The 19,411-nt window shown below is 32.6% G+C and overlaps 1 protein-coding gene across 1 annotated transcript in view; it reads right to left on the bottom strand.

Annotated features, from left to right (window-relative positions):
• Positions 1-1,174: 1,174 nt before the first annotated feature.
• The window catches only part of LOC140436972 (carboxy-terminal domain RNA polymerase II polypeptide A small phosphatase 1-like), a 55,423-nt gene continuing 37,186 nt past the window's right edge, over positions 1,175-19,411 (bottom strand). The window contains exons 2-4 of the mRNA XM_072526161.1: positions 18,342-18,628; positions 15,985-16,320; positions 1,175-6,317 (exon numbers count right to left, since the gene is read on the bottom strand). Coding sequence (XP_072382262.1) covers positions 6,099-6,317; positions 15,985-16,320; positions 18,342-18,628 — 842 coding nt within the window. The 3' untranslated portion in view covers positions 1,175-6,098. The remainder of the gene's footprint in view (positions 6,318-15,984; positions 16,321-18,341; positions 18,629-19,411) is intronic.

Raw genomic sequence — 19,411 nt, 5'->3', positions numbered from 1 at the left:
AGAAATTTTGCCGAGAGGTGATTTCTTTCCTCTTTTGTCTATTGATGACACGCCTGAGGAGACCTTTTTTGCTTTAAACGACATTTTGTAAACGTTTGTTGGAGACATCAAGAGTTCATTATGAACCGTTTACATACTCTTAAACCTTCCAGCTTATGACCTCTTTGTTACTAACTGCATTTAGTTTCTTTCTTTTTATAGGCTCAGTCTGTATGGATCGATTTAGAAAAGCTGTTTGGAGATTCCAGTGCCCAATGCTCTTTAAAAATGGAAAGTCTTTGTTCTTGTGAAATAATATTTTTACATTTATTTCAACAATGATGATTTTCAATTACTCATAACTTTTTAGCTATACGTAAGCTTCACCTGAATTTATTCGTATTCCGCAAAGAAACAAAACGAACTCTTGTTAAAAACACTGCGGTTTATAATAACGTAAAACACAGCAGTTTACATTAAAGTATTACTTAGGAACTATACCACTACCCATCCAAAATGATAACAAACTCAACTAACAGTCTGACACAGTGGAACAGTGCACGTGTATATATTCTCTTCCAAGCCCTACTCATAATTGGCTTGGAGGCTAAGTAACTTGCCGCTAGAAAGCAGCACCTGTTATACTTATGACTTGGATCTTTTTACCTCCAAATAGAATGAAAGATTTCCAATTCAACGGTGCAGTTTTCTCAATATTTACAAAAAGTCACTTATACCCCTTTACTTCTAGGGTCCTTAAATAATATTTAAAAATTTCATGTTCGCATCTAATAAAGTAGCTGAGATTTTTTTTTAAATTATGCATTTTTTAGCCTTCTAATTTGTATACTACCTTAATGTGATTTTCTACCAATATTATTAACATTATCTTCCATTGTTTACAGAGTACAGTCCTATACATTAACACGTTATGAGCGTAAGTTGCTTTATTATCCTTTTTATCCGATAGTGTCATATTAATTATTATTAAGTAACGTAATCTATTACTACCTTCCTTCTACCTTTTATTATGTTGTTATCTGGGCTGATCAATGACACTCTCCTTTTACTAAACTGAAAACACGCGGTGCTCATTCACTAAAAAGTAACTTCCGTTACAAACAACCGTGCCATTTCCTTTTTTCCCACCCTTAAATTATCTTAAGAAGGTTCGCTTCAAAATTAAACGAAATCATATAAATAAATTCTGTGTATTTACAGTTGTAAGTTATACATAGTTAATATAATAATACAATAATATTTATATACAATACAATAATAATTTCATTAGTTTACAGCATGTTGTTAACTTTTAGCAAACTTAAAAAGAATAATTTAATTATGTCTTGTCTTGTGAATTGACTAAAATAATTCGAAGGAAAATACCCCGAACTCATTATTTTTTATTATATACTAAGAGTAAAAGGTACATATCTTCTTTCGGTTCGTCGAAAAAACACTGAGCAATACAATGACATATTTTGGGACCTATACCATACAATCAAATATTACACATACAAAAATTAGATACAACTACTTACTATCCGGGGTACCTTCCTTTATAAAATTGGTGTAATCTACTTTTTAACTAAACTCTTGAACAAACCTTTGATTAATGAACATTCAAAAAATGTACATAAAACAGTATATTCTTTAAATGCCCGGTATATTAGAATGTCAGATTAACAGCACAATAAATGAGAACATCTTTATTCGAATTAAAAACATTATATACTACTAAGATTCTCCGCGTCCCGTAATTGTTTTCCTCACATTTGCAGACTTCATGTAATATTGCAACTCATTATATGTGACAATTAACTGTATGCAGTCGTTTAAAGCAGTGGTATAATGGATGAAATATGGATGCACCACTACGTACCAGAAACAGCAGTCTAGAAACCAAGTCGTTGGTGTTTTTGGGACACACAATAAATTTTGCTGTTCGAGTATCTTGAAAAAGGTAAAACCATAACTGGTGAATACTAGTCCCAATTTCTAATAAAACTGATCGCAAGCATTCGTAAAAGCGGACTCAGCTTAAAGAAAAAAAAAACCTTTTCCAACAGGATAATGCACCTACCCACAGATATTTTTATGATGGGAAACAACACTTCTTTGAAAACATAAATTATTGTTTTCACTATACGCCAAGAACTTTTATAAAACTCACGCAAAGACTCGAAAACTATGGATATTTATAAACTTACTTATATTATACTCAAGATTCTTGCTGTCTTACTAATTCTCCATCTCACCTCAGTCATAGTAGTGCTTGAGATATAAATTGAAGGATAAAAAATTGAGCTTGTGGAAACTGAGAAGACCAAGTCCTAAAGATTACTCCAGAAATAGTTTAAAAGCTCGATGCCGTCATAATAAACCTGCTGGTTTCGTGAAAAAAAAATATGAAACGTGTGGTGGGAACATTTTGAAGATATGCAGATGAGAACAGATTTGAAAAGTAAAACACATGAAAATGATCTCAAAATACTCAAAACCTGACATGAAAAGAGAAAATGCATGTGGTGATTCCCTAGCATTCATCAGTTATCGAACACTTCCGTGAAAATATACAAAGTACAAATATACATATAAATATAAGAAACATATCGTAGAAGACTCCAAAATTCCAAAAGAGATGAATGGAGGATATCTGTAAACATATTCTTACTAATGACCTAAAAACATTAAAAAGGCCTTGCAACTAATGGAAAGAATGAAAACTCGATGCCGTAGAGACTAAAATTCAGATCGAATCATAAAGTCAAAAAAAAGACAGAAATTAATGTATTTAACGATGTCACAAGTCCCTATATCTTAATCCTCTTTTTCGCCTTGAAGAATTTCCTCCGGTTCTTTGCAATTGAATCAGATACATAAATGCATTACTAAACTTCATAAATGTAATATAAGAATTATTGTTGAAATTCTTTTGACAATTTTACTCACTGGTAGTAGAGCGCAGATGACAAGACACAAATAATTGATAAAATAAAAATTGCTTTTCGAAAACCTTGTTTTATGAGGTCAAAGTAAACTTTTTTTCTGTGTTATGAACACAACGTTTTGTAAAAAAGTATAAATTCTATAATACTACTAATTAATCTATCATATATAAAATATTTGCTAGTACGTCAAAAATAAAAGACTACAACTGGTATTCAAACTTCATTGGGATAAAATTATACAAAAGCTAGTGCAAAAACCGATCACTACCTTCAAATAAAAATGTTCCCTTTACTATGGCATCACCTGTGCATAATCAATATAACAAAATAACAAAAAACTTGTATACAAATCTACTACATTCTCATGTAGGCAGAAAACCCCCACCTACCATTGTCAAAGTCTCTTAAAATTGATTCAGTTACTTTTTTGCCATTCAATAGAATATCAAAATTGTTTCAATTGATATGTCGTCAGATGGCGCCACCTCTCCTGCGTCGTGGCGTCATCTTTCGAAAAAAACTCGTATAAAATTCAATATGATCAGCGTCTTGACAACACAAAGGCCACTAATTTTACAAACATTGGTACTATATCAAAAATCTTGAGAGTTCTGACGTGAAAACCTTTTTAATGTTGTTCAGTCCATCGAAAATGATATAACCTTTGACAGTTATCGACTACTGACAGCTAACAATTAGATTCACAACAAATAGATCCTATGAGTGAGTAATGACGTAAATCTTAAGAAATTTGCTTTCAATAGACATCTTTGTCGACTCGGTTAAACAATACATAAGCTGATACTCTTATAACAATTACTTGGAGGTTTGTACAATCAAAATACAAACACGAGTAATATATAAATAAGCACCAAGTAGCAGCTATATTATTGTTAACAGGTTGATCATTACTTGTAAATAATTTATTTAATAAAAGACACAAGTATTCAAAATGATCTTTTCAAAAATGTGTAGTATAGTCCAATCACCCAACCTAGTACCCTAATTTTTAAACTGGTCTAGACTGTAATAAACTGGTCTTAACAAGTGATAGAGATCCTTAACCTGAACAAAATAAGGATGTTTGCAACTGAATACATATCTAAGATTGAAAGACTACAGGCGGATATTTATATCCGTCTTATTACATAATTATAAAGTTAATATAAATATTTGCATTTATGGCTTAAAGTCCAAAGTACGGAGGTACCTATAATCGAAATTAATAATGTCATACAGTAACGTAAAATATAATTAATCACTGGCCCTATATATCTTAAGTATAACTGTTGTTATTGTTAAAGGGAATGCCCCCCAAAAACTCATCAACAAATGGCCTCGGTACACAATAACAGACAAATGCATGAATGCTTGAATTACTTCAGAAGTGGCTAATTGGATAATTATGGAATTTGTTTTTAAGGGTTGTGTAATATGATATGTCTTTATATGGTATTTGCGTTGTTACCTTTCGTTTTTCCGACCCGAACTTTTGTGTTTTCAAACGGCTTACCTACATCTAACCGTTTCCAGTTTATATTTTGATATGTTCCCCGATCCTTTAACAATATATTCCGATAAGTATGATTGCAGGAACACTTGGTTTATACTAACAAAATAATTGGTCCCTTATGCACTTAAAGGAATCTAAATTGTCAAACTAATTTGGAGTTGCTACAAAACAGTATAATTAGAGAGCTGGCTCATGTATTTTCCAACCCAAGTAAGTATTTTCGTATCTTTTAATTTAGACATTTAATTCTCTATAGTTTTTAGTCAATAGCAATATCTCCAACGATGAAGTTTAATGTCAACAGGATGGAGCTCCTCCTCACTATGCTGTTGAATTGAAATTTAAATGTTTACTAAATTGTGGATTGGACGACATGGTTTAATCAAATGGCCGCCACATTCACCTGGTATGAATCAGTTGGATTATTTTTTATGGTCATTTAAAAAACAAAGATACACGGAAGATCTGAGAACAACGGAATACCATATGGAGATCGCTGCAATAATTAAACCATTTGATACATTTGTCTCACAATCAATGGAACAAGTAAAAAAACTACAAAGTAATACATTTTGAAGGTAACTTTCATCCTAATCGTTGGTTGCTGATGACTATGAAGTAATTTCTTGACTGCTTTTTAAAACAGATCAGTTACATTTGTCTAAACTTACATATCCTAACACGAATTCATAGGTCTATTTGTGGAATAAAATCCTCATTGTAAGCTGTATCATTACTAAGTATTAAAAATATCAATAGTTCTTCCATAGAAAAATACGTCCTCGCCTCAACTGTCCCAATATGAAAAAAGTAACAATTAAAATGAGAATCCTCAATTTCATTTTACGTTTTTGTTCATAATTATACAAATGATTGTTACACAATGTCAAACAATTTCACGTCCACACAATTTTGTTATATAAAAAAAAATAAAAACAGGTCTACAGTCGGTAAGACTAAAGTTTTTAAATACGATCGGGGGAAAAATGGTATTTAGCTCTTTTTCTAATAGTGGAATAGAAAAATATCGGTTTATTGGATTCTTCTAACAGATATCAACTATATACAGAATATACAGACTATTTTCAAGACCCATACCGAAAATATGCTATTTGTAACATAGTTCCAAAATAACGCCGTCCACCTCTAGAATAATAACAAATTGGTATCACTGGTTGTCAAATAATTATGAATTAAAAGTAATCTGCATATAAGTACGTCATATAAATAAAATATTTTTGATTTTTACGCACAAAGAATGCAGCTTGGCACAAAATCACTAATCTATCACACATAAATTTATATTGTATTAAAAAACTTCATACACCAACATCACAATAATGTATTTGCTTATAAAGAAGCTATATATAGAAATATAAAAAAATGCATTTGATCTATGACCTATTGAGAAGTACTTTTTGTTTATTTCGAGTAGTTTCTAGAAGACTGCTGCAAGTGACGTTGGCAGATGACGTTCGTTTTGTCAAATACGTAGCGGTACCCGACTTTCACAAAGGGAAATGAAAATTTATCTACTGTACAGCCCGGTTGCCTAATACCATTTTTCCACCATTTTGTCATTCACCCTGCTTACGACCTTTAATTATTAAACAAAATCAATAACAAACCACCAACTGAAAGATGATAAGTGATCGCTACGTTTTTGCCGGAGAATGATTGGTCTGCGGTCCTCTCAGGGCATGGTTAATGTTTTGAGGACCATTGAGTTGCGCAGGTGCGCTGTTATTGTACGGATGATTGGAGTTGCACAGCACTGTGTATACATTGTCCATGTTGCTGAGCTTCTCGAAGAACGGGATCAAGTCTAGCAGCTCTGAATCGTTCATGTCGTCGAACCACGACGCTACCGGCACCTGAAGATTAAAAAATCCTGATTAATACATGTATCTAAATTAAAGTCTATTCATGTTTTTTGATCACCAATTATGTCCTATGATATTACAAAAGACGTCAGTAAGATCATTATTGTAATACAGGTATAATTTATAATCCCTTAACAGAATATTTTTATGTTACAAACAAGAAGAGTATGCAAATTAAGGTCCCCTCAGAAAACCGTGTTGGAAGTGCACTATGTGTTCACCAATGATGTGAGGTGATCACGGCTGAGTGGAGGCTAAAGACGTCTAGTAACTCAGAGGATCAGGCTACATCTAGATTTCATTAGAATTCTCCTTGAATACGTGGTCCTGCAGGAAGTCCAAAAAGCATTTTTAAGTAGTCCAATGCCATTGGACGTGTTTTTTGGGATAACTTCCCTTTGATCTCTTCACAAAAATGCCACCATGTTCTCCTTTTAGACCCTCTTTATTGATTACTCTTAATCTATTAAGACAGAATCAACCATACCGTGCCAAGGCTATAATCCCCCAGAATTCGCCAGCTCCCTTTGGCATCGATTAGGCAACATTTTTTCCCCTACACAATGCATACCCTGGGCATTATGGTGTTAAATCTCACGATAGGGAAGTGCAGTAGTCGCAGCACAAGTCTCATCGTACGAGTCAGCTGTGGTTTGGCTGTCTGGTGATTTGTTGATTGAGCACGATTTAGTTGTGTAGTTACGTAGACATAACTCTAGAATCCAAGCTGGCGAAATGAAATTTTTGAGACAAGAACTGAATATCTACTCGATCAATGAGAATATAAAAGAATACAAAACAATATGGCGAATTCTCAGCCTCCATTCGGTACGGTGAAACTAAGAAAAGAGAAATTAAAGACAATTCGAAAGTATAGAATATATTCTACATCTACAAACACAGATCTAAAGTATAAATATCACATGTTAACTCCATTTTTGGTTTCTTGTTATCTTCTTCTTACAATAAAAAAGCATTAATGAACATAAAAAAAATTGAGTTATAACTTCATAGTTGTTTCAAGACGAAATACAGAGTAATGAGAATATTATACTTTACTATTTTGTGAAAATCATAATCTAAAATAATGACACATTGTTAGGGGTACGGAATATTCGTTTTTATGAAATAGATGCGAATTTCGGCGAAATTTTGAACATAAATGCGATAAATGTGAAATATGGCGTTTTTGTTAATTTCCGCGAAATATCTGCAGGTGCTCAACTCACCCCTAAATAAGTAGGTGTTTAGGAAGGTATGGAAAGATTTTACGAAAAGTTTTCTATTCTAATTTTTGAGAGGATTGTTTATTGTTGTTGAAACAGAAGGATCTTTCATTATTCATCATTAAATAGATAAAGATAAGATAACGAATTGATATTTTTCAATGTTGATTCTTTGAGAAATATAAATAAGCCCACTGTTGTTATCTGCATTTCGGTCTTTTGTATTGGTAAAAATCTAAGTAGGGATAAAAGTCGGCTAATTCTTATTTTCTAAACATATAAATTAGTCAACCAGGACAATCAGTGCTCATTCCGTCAATTTTTAATGAGTGAGAACATAGTCTATCAAAAAAGTTTTCATAGTAGAATTAAGTTACTTAAAGTATCCCCTAAAATGGGACGCCCTAAAACAATTTTCAGTGATCGAGTCAAAGAATTTGGATGGCCTATATCTGTATGACACAAATATTGTGATGTGTAAGTATTGTAATACTCGTTTGCAGACAGAAAGAGCAAAAGAAGAAAATAATACTTTTGTGGAGGATACAGTTAGTGTCTGAAAGCCAACATTTCACTTTATAAATTGGATCATCTAGCTGTGCGTGAATATATTGCTAAATATGTACCGAGGTCGGGTGCTCTTCCATGTGCGGACACTTTAAGGAGAAAGGTAGTGCCACGGTGTGGACTGTCTGACAAAGCCAATAAAAAGCAACAGCTGAAAGACAAGCCCATTGTAATAGTAGCAGACGAAACCTCGGATGGACAAGGAAGGTGTTTTTGATATTCTCTTCAGAACTATAGATTCTGTACTACACCATGAATGTTTTTTAGCAAATGTTATTCAGCAAGATACATGTCTGCTTGTTTCAACCTATTAACAATTCTAATAAGGCCACATAATATCTTACATTACCAGTGTTGTGCTCATAAAGTTAATCTTGTTGGTGATGCTTTTGTAGGAGAGTTCAAGGAGTTAAACATGTTACAGCAAAAGTCAAGTCAGCCTTTTGTTTTTCAAGAAAAATGAAGAACTCTTACTTGAATTATTTGAAAGAAGACGTGCACAATCTCCCAGCAAAACTTTATCCAGCACCAGTTGTAACTGGATGGAACTCTTGGTTCTCAGCAGTGTCGTATCTAAGTGAATATCTTACATCATTTTTTTTATGTGTGGGAGAATTAAAAATTCCAGTACTAAATTTCTCAAAGACAATTACGCCGATGAAACTTTCAGACGTAAACTAGAAATTCAAATGACCTTCACCTCCGAGTTCTGTCCAAAATTAATGAAATTAATAGACGATTTGGAAGGAGCCAGTTATCCATTGGCCAATCTTTTATGGAACAAATTAGAGGACTTAAAATCGTCGCTTGAACACCATCGACAAGGTTATTTGGATGTAAAAACATCTCGATTACTCACTGAAAACGAAGAAATTGACGTTACACTGAAGGAAATGCTTATGAAAGCAAACGACAAAGCCTTTAATAAAATAACTCTCCATATGACTTTAAAAGACACAAACGAGGCTTTTTTACACATTGGACAGTTATTTAACCCATGTATAGCTACAGTATGGGGCCAGTTTTCCGTCATTTGAAGCAGCATTACAGAGCATCTGGAGTCCAACGAACAGCGTAGACGCAGAACGATTCTTCAGCAAATATAATATTGTAGTGACAGATCAAAGAACAGTTTTTAAAGAATCGAATGCCGAAATTACAACGATGTAAGCTTTTAATTAATGTTTTTGTTGTTTTACTCGTAGTTAAAAATAAATGCGAAATTTTTAATATTAAAAAAGGTAAAAATGCGAAATCCATGTTTTTTATTTACGAAAATTCCGTACCCCTACACATTGTATATAGTTATATAATGCTTTTTAAATAACTTTGGCTTTTATCTAATTACGATTTAAATGAACTGGTGCGTTTTTGCACCACTGGGAAGAACCATGTACATGATTGCCGGAGTTCACCTGGTTTACGGGAGGTCTATAAATCCTTTCGTTTCCGGAAATTATAATTTTAATCTGGTTTTTGCTCCATTACAGACTAAGTTATAATCCAAGTGGTTCTGGAATTTTAGATACATATTTTCCTGGAATTTACAATCGAACATAGGACGAACCTTTTGTCAAGGTATAAACAAATAAATGTTTCTAAGCCTTCATCTAAATAAATCTGCTCGAGTTTGTCGGGAAATTTTACTGCCCAATTTTTCTGAATTTATTCATCCCCCATCTCGAGATAATTAGATAAATAATCTGACACAGTTGTGAATTTCCACTTTTAAAAGCAGGTTAGTTAGTTTGAAGTGATATCAACAAGTTTTAATTAGTGATTATGGTTTTCAAAAGATTCTTACACCGGCAAAAATTGGAAGGTACTTCGGAAAAAGCTGTTGACGAAATTCAAAACAATGTGAACGGTAAATATATTTTTTTATATCATCTATATATTCATGATATTTATGTTATAAGTAGTTCTATATTAATTGATTTTTTTTATAGATGTAATTGAGTAGACAAAATTACCGATAAGAGGACATCGACCAATTTTAAAGAGACCAGAATATTGCAGGAACTTTTGCGGTATACAGAAGTACAACTCTTTCAACTCATCAGACGAAGAGTTTTTGTTAGAAAAGACAGCTTTTATTATCGAAATCCAGAAACAACTCGCGACATCTAAGACGACATGCACAGTGGACAAAAGGAGAAATTGAATATACTCATGCACCGATTTGATATTCTGGCGAAAATAAGAGAACATTATATGATCTTATGGAAAAGACGGCACTCGAACTCGAAGAAGTTTGATTTAGCCCAGTCTGGTTAAAAAAAAAGATCGAAAAATTTTTCGCAGATATTTAAAGCTTTTAAGACATAGGTGGGGGTTACTAGATGACGAATAGATGAGAAATTACTCGTATTTTTACCTTGTGTTTTTTTTAAACAATAATTTATGGTCACAATTTGATTTTTTGACTAAAGTTTTTTCTCTTATATTTTACATAAACAATATTTATATCATTTTTTTATATCAAGAATATTTTTATTTTCCGGTTTTTCAAATAAAAATTGATAAATAATTTTACGGAGATATTTGCAAAAAAGCAGTTTTTTTGCACAAATTTATAAATTTTAATAATTTTTTTATTAACAAGATAAAATGTTATTAATACATTTGAACATCGAGGAATTACCGTCTTTTAAATTTGTGGTAAATTTCCCCCGATCGGTCAAATGGTTTAAAAGTTATTTAATTTATTTATCCCTGAGGCTAAATATTTAAACTATTGAACTTGCTCTATTAATGATGCTAGACACATTTAGCAAATCTCATAGGATTCTTTAAGACTTAACTATCTCAGAAGTTAAATGCATATTGCGATTTCATCGAAATTATTTACAAAATAAACGTTGGAAAAAGGTTTATGTTTTTTACTTATAAACAATTGTAATAACTTCTATATTTTTCAAGCTACAGACTTGTACGTACAACCATTGGATAGCTGGTAAAAAAGTCACATTAAAAAAAACCTTCTATGACCAATAGGAACGAAGTTAGGGACTATTTTGACGAAATTTTGGAGCATGGCAGCTGCTACTTATCCCGCCTTTTTTACGCATACTAAGATATATTACCAGTTTTCTATTATATAGATGACCTTTCTCCTATTCACATGAATACATATTAACTGTAGGGTTTTACAATAGATCTAAATTTAAATAAGTATTTAAATCTAAAAACATAAATAAATGTGTTTACCGTCCTCGTACTGTACATATACCTATACACATATATAAACATATAGATCGTCAAAGTAGTAAATAATTATAATTAATATAAGGAATATAATGTTTAAAAAATTACCTGAAATTTAATTTATAAAATATGTAAGTATTATTACATCATTGATATAAAATGAAAAAAAAATATATGTTGATTTTCAGGGATTTTCAGAGGGGTGAAAATTATGTCATCATTATTAATACTGCGACAGACTATTCCAGCCAAATTTAAAAAAAGTAAGTTTTTACGGTGAATTTCAAATGAACACAATTTTTCCGAGGTTTCCCATATTTCCCGGCCAGTGAAAACTAAGTATGTAGTTATTCATATTTCGACGAGCTACCCCAGATTAAAAAAAAAGAGGCTTCTAGCTGCAATGGAAGCCGAGATAATGTAAATTTTCCCTATGTGTTTCAATTTGAAGTTCCGATCTCGAAAAAAAAAAACGGAGCGGAAACAGTTATCCTCTCCACTTTCCTATATCGATCTTTCGAAAGTACCTTCGTTTCGAAGGGCTGTAAGTTTCGAAAAATTGAATGAATTTTATAGCTATGTTTCAATATAAAGTTTAGATTTTTATTCAAAATTTGTGCAAATTTTACTTCTTAATGTTTATAAACAGTGGAGATATGATTTTTTTAAAAATAGTCCCTAACTTCGTTCCTATTGGCCATAGAAGGTTTTTTTTTAAATGTGAGTTTTTTTACCAGCTATCCAATGGTTGTATGTACAAGCTAATGTAGCTTGAAAAATATAGAAGTTATTACAATTGTTTATAAGTAAAAAACATAAACCTTTTTCCAACGTTTATTTTGTAAATAATTTCGATGAAAACGCAATATGCATTTAACTTCTGAGATAGTTTAAGTCTTAAAGAATCCTATGAAATTTGCTAAATGTATCTAGCATCATTAATAGAGCAAGTTCAATAGTTTAAATATTTAGCCTCAGGGATAAATAAATTAAATAACTTTTAAACTATTTGACCGATCGGGGGAAATTTACCACAAATTTAAAAGACGGTAATTCCTCGATGTTCAAATTTATTAATAACATTTTTTTTTGTTAATAAAAAAATTATTAAAATTTATAAATTAGTGCAAAAAAACTGTTTTTTGCAAATATCTCCGTAAATTATTTATCAATTTTAATTAAAAAAAAACGGAAAAATAAAGATATTCTTGATAAAAAAAAATGATATAAATATTGTTCATGTAAAATATAAGAGAATAAACTTTGGTCAAAAAATCAAATTGTTACCATAAATTATTGTTTAAAAAAAAACGCAAGGTAAAAATACGAGTACTTTTTCATCTATTCGTCATCTAGTAACCCCTACCTATGTCTTAAAAGCTTCAGATATATGCGAAAAAATTTGCCGTGAAATCGATGATTTTTGCATAGCCAGACTGGGCTAATTCGATACTTTCGTCCATTTACCTGTGAATCATCCATCAAAACCAAGAGGGTGGTGCAGAGTTTGTCACAAACATACAATTCACATGTTCATCTAGTCTAATGTTCATCTACATGTATTTTGCTTCAAACAATTTCATGAACTGTAGTTATTTAAAAATACGTATTTTGCCAGCGGTGGATTTTCGCACCATAGAAAAATTAATAAAATTAAATATTGAAATATTGTTTTAAATATAAAAAAATTCCATTCCATTCTTCTTTTTTTTTTCATTTTTGTGTTAATTACACCAATTTATCGCCAAAACCACGTTTTTGAAAATATTTTTAATTTATTATAATTTTGCACGAGAGGTAAAATAGAAGTTTGCTTCTTTAAGCAATCTTTAATATTAAGATTGTTTACTGTAAACACTGTCATAATATATATGTTACATCTATACCTATGTAACATTCATAATGTAACATATGTACCTATGTAACATTCATAATGTAACATCCATAATACATATATGGGCCCTAAGACCACCCTTCTTTCACTTGACACTTGTCTTGCATAAATTGGTTAATCAGATTTTAATTACAGCTGTTAAATCTAAACGTAGTGGTAATCAGTTAATTTTTGAGAGTAGTAATTCTTATTTTCTAGTTGTAATGAAGCTTTATTTCTTAAGAAACTTTTTCCAACTAACAGATAATAACTAACATACCACTTTAGTCTTTTTTGTTCTATATATGGTAGTATGTCCGTTTCTATTGATGTTCTTTGCTTTATTTCGTCATTACTTGTCCTTTCCATTCTTGTTACTCTGCAGCATCTTCGCAGGCATTCCATCTCTGTTGCTACTATTTTACTGCTGTTTTTCTTGTTTATAATCAAATTTTCAGCCCCATATGTCATAATACTTCGCACTAATGTTTTATAAATCTGTGTTGTTGTCTTCATATTTAGGTGTCTATCCCACCATACTGAGTTAAGTTGCCGGGTTGCTGTATTTAAATTTATTCTTTCCTTTGATTGTTACGTTGTCGTCAACCTGTAGATTTTCTACGTCTTCTTCACTTGTAGATAGGTACTCTGTTTTCGCGAGGTTAATATCTAGGCCAGTCTTGGTATATTCTTCTTGTAGTTTCTTCATCATGTAACTGAGGTCTTCTTGGTCTTGTGCAATCACTACTTGATCGTCTGCAAAGCTTAGCGTATATAGGTATTCGTTTCGTACCGGTACTCCCATGCCTTCGCATTTTTTTTCATGTAGTCAAGGCTTTCTCTCAAGTATATTTTGAATAGGGTTGGAGATGTGGAACAACCCTGCAGGAGCCCTTTTATTGTGGTGAAGTCTCCTAAGATTCTTGTTCCCATTTTAATGCACACTTTATTTTCTTTATACAGAGCTTTTGTAGCTCTTATGAGTTTCGTCTGTATTTCTTATTTGTACACTGCTTCCCATAGTTCTGAACTTTTTACCGAGTCATACGCCTTTCTCAGGTCCACAAATGACAAATGTATATCTCTATTTTTTGCTTTTTTCTTTTCCAACAGTTGCTCCAGTGTGTATATATGGTCTATGCATGATCTTCCTGCTGTGAAGCTTTTTTGCCTTTGATCGCTTGCTCTATCTTTTCTCGGAGTATCTTCCCATGTAGTTTTCGCATCGTTTTCTATCTCCTTCCTTACATATAGATGTCATATATGCCTCCGTCCATTCCTTTGGGAGCTGTTCTCCATTTATGGCTTTCTGAAATATCCATTTTATCATCCGGTGTAATTTTTTTTAGGCGTACTTCATAAGCTCATGTGAGATACCTCCAGGTACCGGTGCTTTCTTATTTTTGATTGCTTTTATGGCCGTTCTCATTTCCCTATCTGTTATTTCTATTTCTTGTTGTGGGGATCTGCTTCGTCTTCGCCTGTTTTCTTTTTTCAATGAATTGTGGTATTTGTTCTGTTAAAAGTTCCTTGTAATAGTCTTTCCATTCTTTGTTCTGTATATTTCCCAATTTAATTTTTTCTTTTGAGTTTTGTTTCAATCCTCTCAGTACTTTCCATGACCCCGAAGTTCTTGTACCTTCTATGTATGTTTAATATTTAAGCAGGTTCTTTCCCATTCTTCATTTTTTTGTTGTGTTGTTTGTTTTTTCACTTCTATATCTTTTTATCTATATTCTTTATTAACTTCATCGTTGTTTGTAGTCAGCCATTTTCTGTATAGTTGGTTTTTTCTTCAATTATTCTTTTTGTTAGTTCATTTATTTCATAATAGTGCTGTTTATTTGTTATACATTATGTTCTTTATCTCCAAGGGCTTCGAATGCTGCTTGTTTTATACTCGCCTTTATATTCTCGTATATTTCTTTGATGTTGCTGTATCTGAATTCTATTAATTTTTGGTCTAGACGTTGTTTGTATAGTTCTCTTATTGATTGTTCTTGGAGTAGTTCTATATTATATTTAGTCTGTTTCCAATTAATGCCCATTTTTGCTGTCAGTAGTTTATGGTCAGTTCTACATTCTGCTCCTCTTCTGACTCTCACATATTTTATCTTTATTGTGGTATCTTGTTTGACTATTACGTAGTCTACTATCGATTTCAGCTTTCGTGTTTCTTGCGTCCATGTATATTTATGAATATTTTTATGTCTGAAGAATCCGTTGGTGATTTTTAGGTTGTTTAGTTCGCATAATTCAATCAGAGGTTCTCCATTATCGTTTTGTTCATCCTCTCCAAATATCTCCATTAATTTATCACTTTCTTTCCTTCTGGTTCTGCCGTTAAGGTCTCCTGTTATAATTATCTCCATGTTCTTTTTTATTAGCTCTATTTGGTATTAAGGTTGTTTCGTGAAATTTTCTTTTTCTACTCTCGGGAAATCGTCTGTTGGTGCATATATTCTGAGTATCACTGTTTCTTTACCACATATGTCTATATGCATTTTAATTATCCTCTCGTTGATTGGCTCCCATGTTCTAACCCTGTTCTTCCACTTATTTTTGATTAGTATTCCCACTTCTGAATCAGACACTGTTGTTTCTTCCGCCTTCTCGACCATTGTGACTTTTCCAGCCATCCTCTGCTCTTGAGACCGTTGACCGGGACATTGACTAACAGATAATACCTACCTAAAAAGCAGATTAGAAGAGAACCTAGGTGAGTAGAAGATTATGTCACTACTGTATCAATATGTATGAATATGAATGTACATAAAACACTTACAGCATTATCTGGATGGAATATGTAGGAAGCAGGTGAATTATCAACAATAACAATTTGCTGCAACTCTCGTCCCAGCTTGTTCAAGTCTTTAACATAATTTCCTCTATAGAAGACGCAACTGTCTCTAAATAATCTCGCCTTGAACACGTCCCATTTGTCTAGAAGGTCAGCGACGGGATCGGCGTACTTCGCCAGTGATGCAGTGAAGAGGACGCATTCATACAATTCTCCCATCCTCTGGAGGAATTCGTCTACGTGTGGCCTCTTTAAAACATACACTTGATGTAACGTGCCGTCTATTTCTACTGGTACGACGAAGTCTGCATTGCTGATAGGCTGAAAGAAATTATATAATAAGAAAAACTTACATAGAAGTAAGAACTTCTTGTGTACATAATGATATATTTTTTATTAAAAAATAATTTAAAAATTTATCCAAAAGGATTACCAATCTTCAAAACGTTTTCGATCCGGTCGGACTATTATCAGTAAAAAAACCCAGAAGTATATTTTCACAAAAAATATAAGGTAAAATTTTGACTGTTGAATTACAAAACATGTGGAAAATACTAGCTACGTAAACAGACGTAGAAACACTTATCTTACATAAAAATCATGGTTAATTTTAATATTTTAATGACACTAGGTCGATGTTATAATATCTAACATGAAGGGAACATTCATCTTCCCTGCTCGAAAGATGGGACAACTTTGTTAAACTAGTGGAAACAGCCGACTGATTAGGCCGGGGAGGAACTAAAATTTTTTATTAAAATTGACAGTAGTTCCTGAAAACAGCGGAGAGTGAATTTTTGGCGACCACTCAAACAATAGTCCAATAAGGATATTGTGTGTGAAAATTGTTTTAAAGAAATATATTGTTAAACTTAATTAAAATTTAAAAGAATGAAAATTAAGTTAATGAGGTGAATCAAATGAAATTTAACTGTGAAGTTACATTATTAGCTAACAAATACAAGTTAATTGCATGAATAGAGTCAATGTGTGATCCTGCATTTGAGGAATGACGTTACCAACTTTGGTAAGAGAGTGTAATGTGATAAAATTAATAGTAAAATAAACTATTACATATTGGTAATAATTATGTTTGTACGCTAATGAATAAAGGAGAAAGGAGATTGAATAAATAAAATTCATTTAATGACATTTCTCGTGAGGTTGTTTGCCTATGTGGGTGCTATTAGCTAGTTTCAAGTGGATATAGTAAATTGGATTAAAATAAATAAATATATATGTGATAAAAGTTATATATTACAGAAATTTATTTAAAACATGAATCTGTATGTCAAACTAGACCAATTGAGAATCAATATACAGTGTGGAATAAATTAATACAACTATGATGGTATGCAAGTTGAAATTTGACTTTAAGAAGAGTGAAATTAAGTGTGAATTTCACAATTTTTTTAACATAATTTGTAACGGTTGCAATTAATATTGAAGGACTAACAATAGACAAGGAGACTTTACTAGCAGAAATATGCATTCATGTAAAGTATTAGCTTTACAAGGGAGATAGAGCGCCTAACGATAAGCGTCCCAAGTGAAGCTTATTATGAAACTCGAAGTACCACATAATCAATATGATAGCGCAGCGTTTATGAATGAAATCCTCACTAAATAATAATATTGAGATATTAACAATCGAGTTTCATTCGTGTACCGCGACGGAGTGTATAAAACTCCTAACCGGAGATTTACAGTTGGGAAACCTGACAACTTTGACCAACAGCAAGATGCAAACTGACCTACGCAGCTATGAAAAATTCGTCAACATCGTGAAAAGAGTGTCACGGAGGTAGATACTTCGAAGCTGCCGCACTCGGTTCGTTTTGAGGACTAACCGGCCTAGAGAACAGCGCGCACGACGGACAGCCAGATATCTGTACATATAGGAAAGTTTAAAAATGGGATTTGCCCAGTTTTTTTCCTTCCGTTTTATTATATGATTATACCTACACAACGACGGCTACCTCCGTGACATCCATCTCATAATTGAAAAGAAGAATGAATGCAGAAAGTCTGGCCGGAGGTGCGGTCAACGTAGAAGCAGCATGTTGCTGGCCGCACTTCTAATTAGCTCTAACTACGAACATGCTAAGGAGTACCAGGCTAAGTACGAGGTAGATCCATTCACAACAGGCTGAGGGTGGGGTGACAAACTACAGGAGAAACAGAATCAATTGGGGCCAATCTGCAGATGGCCATTTTGACTGTGAAGAATTCAGACTTTAGATCATCTATTAGTCTGCAAACGTGTGAACTATGTGAATTTTTTTGTATTTAAACAAAGCGAAAATATAGTCTAAATTAATTTACATTGTAACAATACTTACTTTAAAGCTGCTATGTACCAATGTTTCATCCAGATCTATAACCATACACTTCTTGTGTATATCCTCTTGTCGTGGCGGGCTGAGGAGATAACTGCATCTGCTATGGTCGACGCACTGGGTCCCGTCGAGACATTGATCCGAAATGGGGGTTTTTGATTTCTTCGGGCGCAGGCAACATAGTAGTGAACGGAAGAAGCTCTTAGTAGAGCTTTTCTTCGAGGTGGTGATAGTTGAGGGCTGAAGCTGTGTGAGTTGGTCGATGGTGCCATCTTGTGTTGAGATAGAACCTGAAATAAAAAATATGGAATAAGAAAAGACTACTAAGTTAGTGTTAAAATGAACTTGATTTTTATTGAAAGATAATTTCCGCATTTAAAAGCATGGCAAATAGCAAATGATTGATGATCATATACAGCCATTGTTTGACATTTTGATATGTCATATGTCAGATACCTGAATCGAAATATTTTTTCGTCAAAAGAGAATAAATAATTAACTGAAAGACGATATTATATATAGGTCAACCCGGTAACCGGTGTATGTTCTCAAAAGCCCGATAGTGTGGAAATTTTTATTAAAATCAGCTAATTACTTTCAGTATGTCACATGTCATCTTCAGAGCTTCGTCTTATAGGATATAAATACCTCATGGAAGAGTTATTGTCAACACAAAATACAATAAAAAACATTAACAGGCCAACGCCTCTGTGAAACAGCTGTAGAAGAGTACTTACTCTTTCACAGCTGTTTCCCTCGTTTTAACGAAGCAGCCATTGGTATACCAAAAATTTTTTAAATGTGATTTTTACAACTTTTTAAAGGGTTTTCACCCCTATAACAGAGATGTTGGCCTTTAATGTTTGTGTTGTGTTTTGTGTTAACAATAACTTTTCCATGAGGTATTTACAACCTCCAATAAGACGAAGCTCTGAAGATGGCATGTGACATGCTGAAAGTACTTAGCTGATTTTAATAAAAAAATTACACATTATTAAGTGTTTTGAGAACATACACCTGTTGTCGATTTGATCTATATTTTAGAAGTGTGAAGAAGTCCATAGTCTTTTTCC

Source organism: Diabrotica undecimpunctata, chromosome 3 (genome assembly GCF_040954645.1).
Source record: "Diabrotica undecimpunctata isolate CICGRU chromosome 3, icDiaUnde3, whole genome shotgun sequence".
In the NCBI taxonomy this organism is placed as follows: Eukaryota; Metazoa; Arthropoda; class Insecta; order Coleoptera; family Chrysomelidae; genus Diabrotica; species Diabrotica undecimpunctata.
Note: the sequence above shows the minus strand (reverse complement) of the source record. Positions and strands in the feature narration are given on the sequence as shown.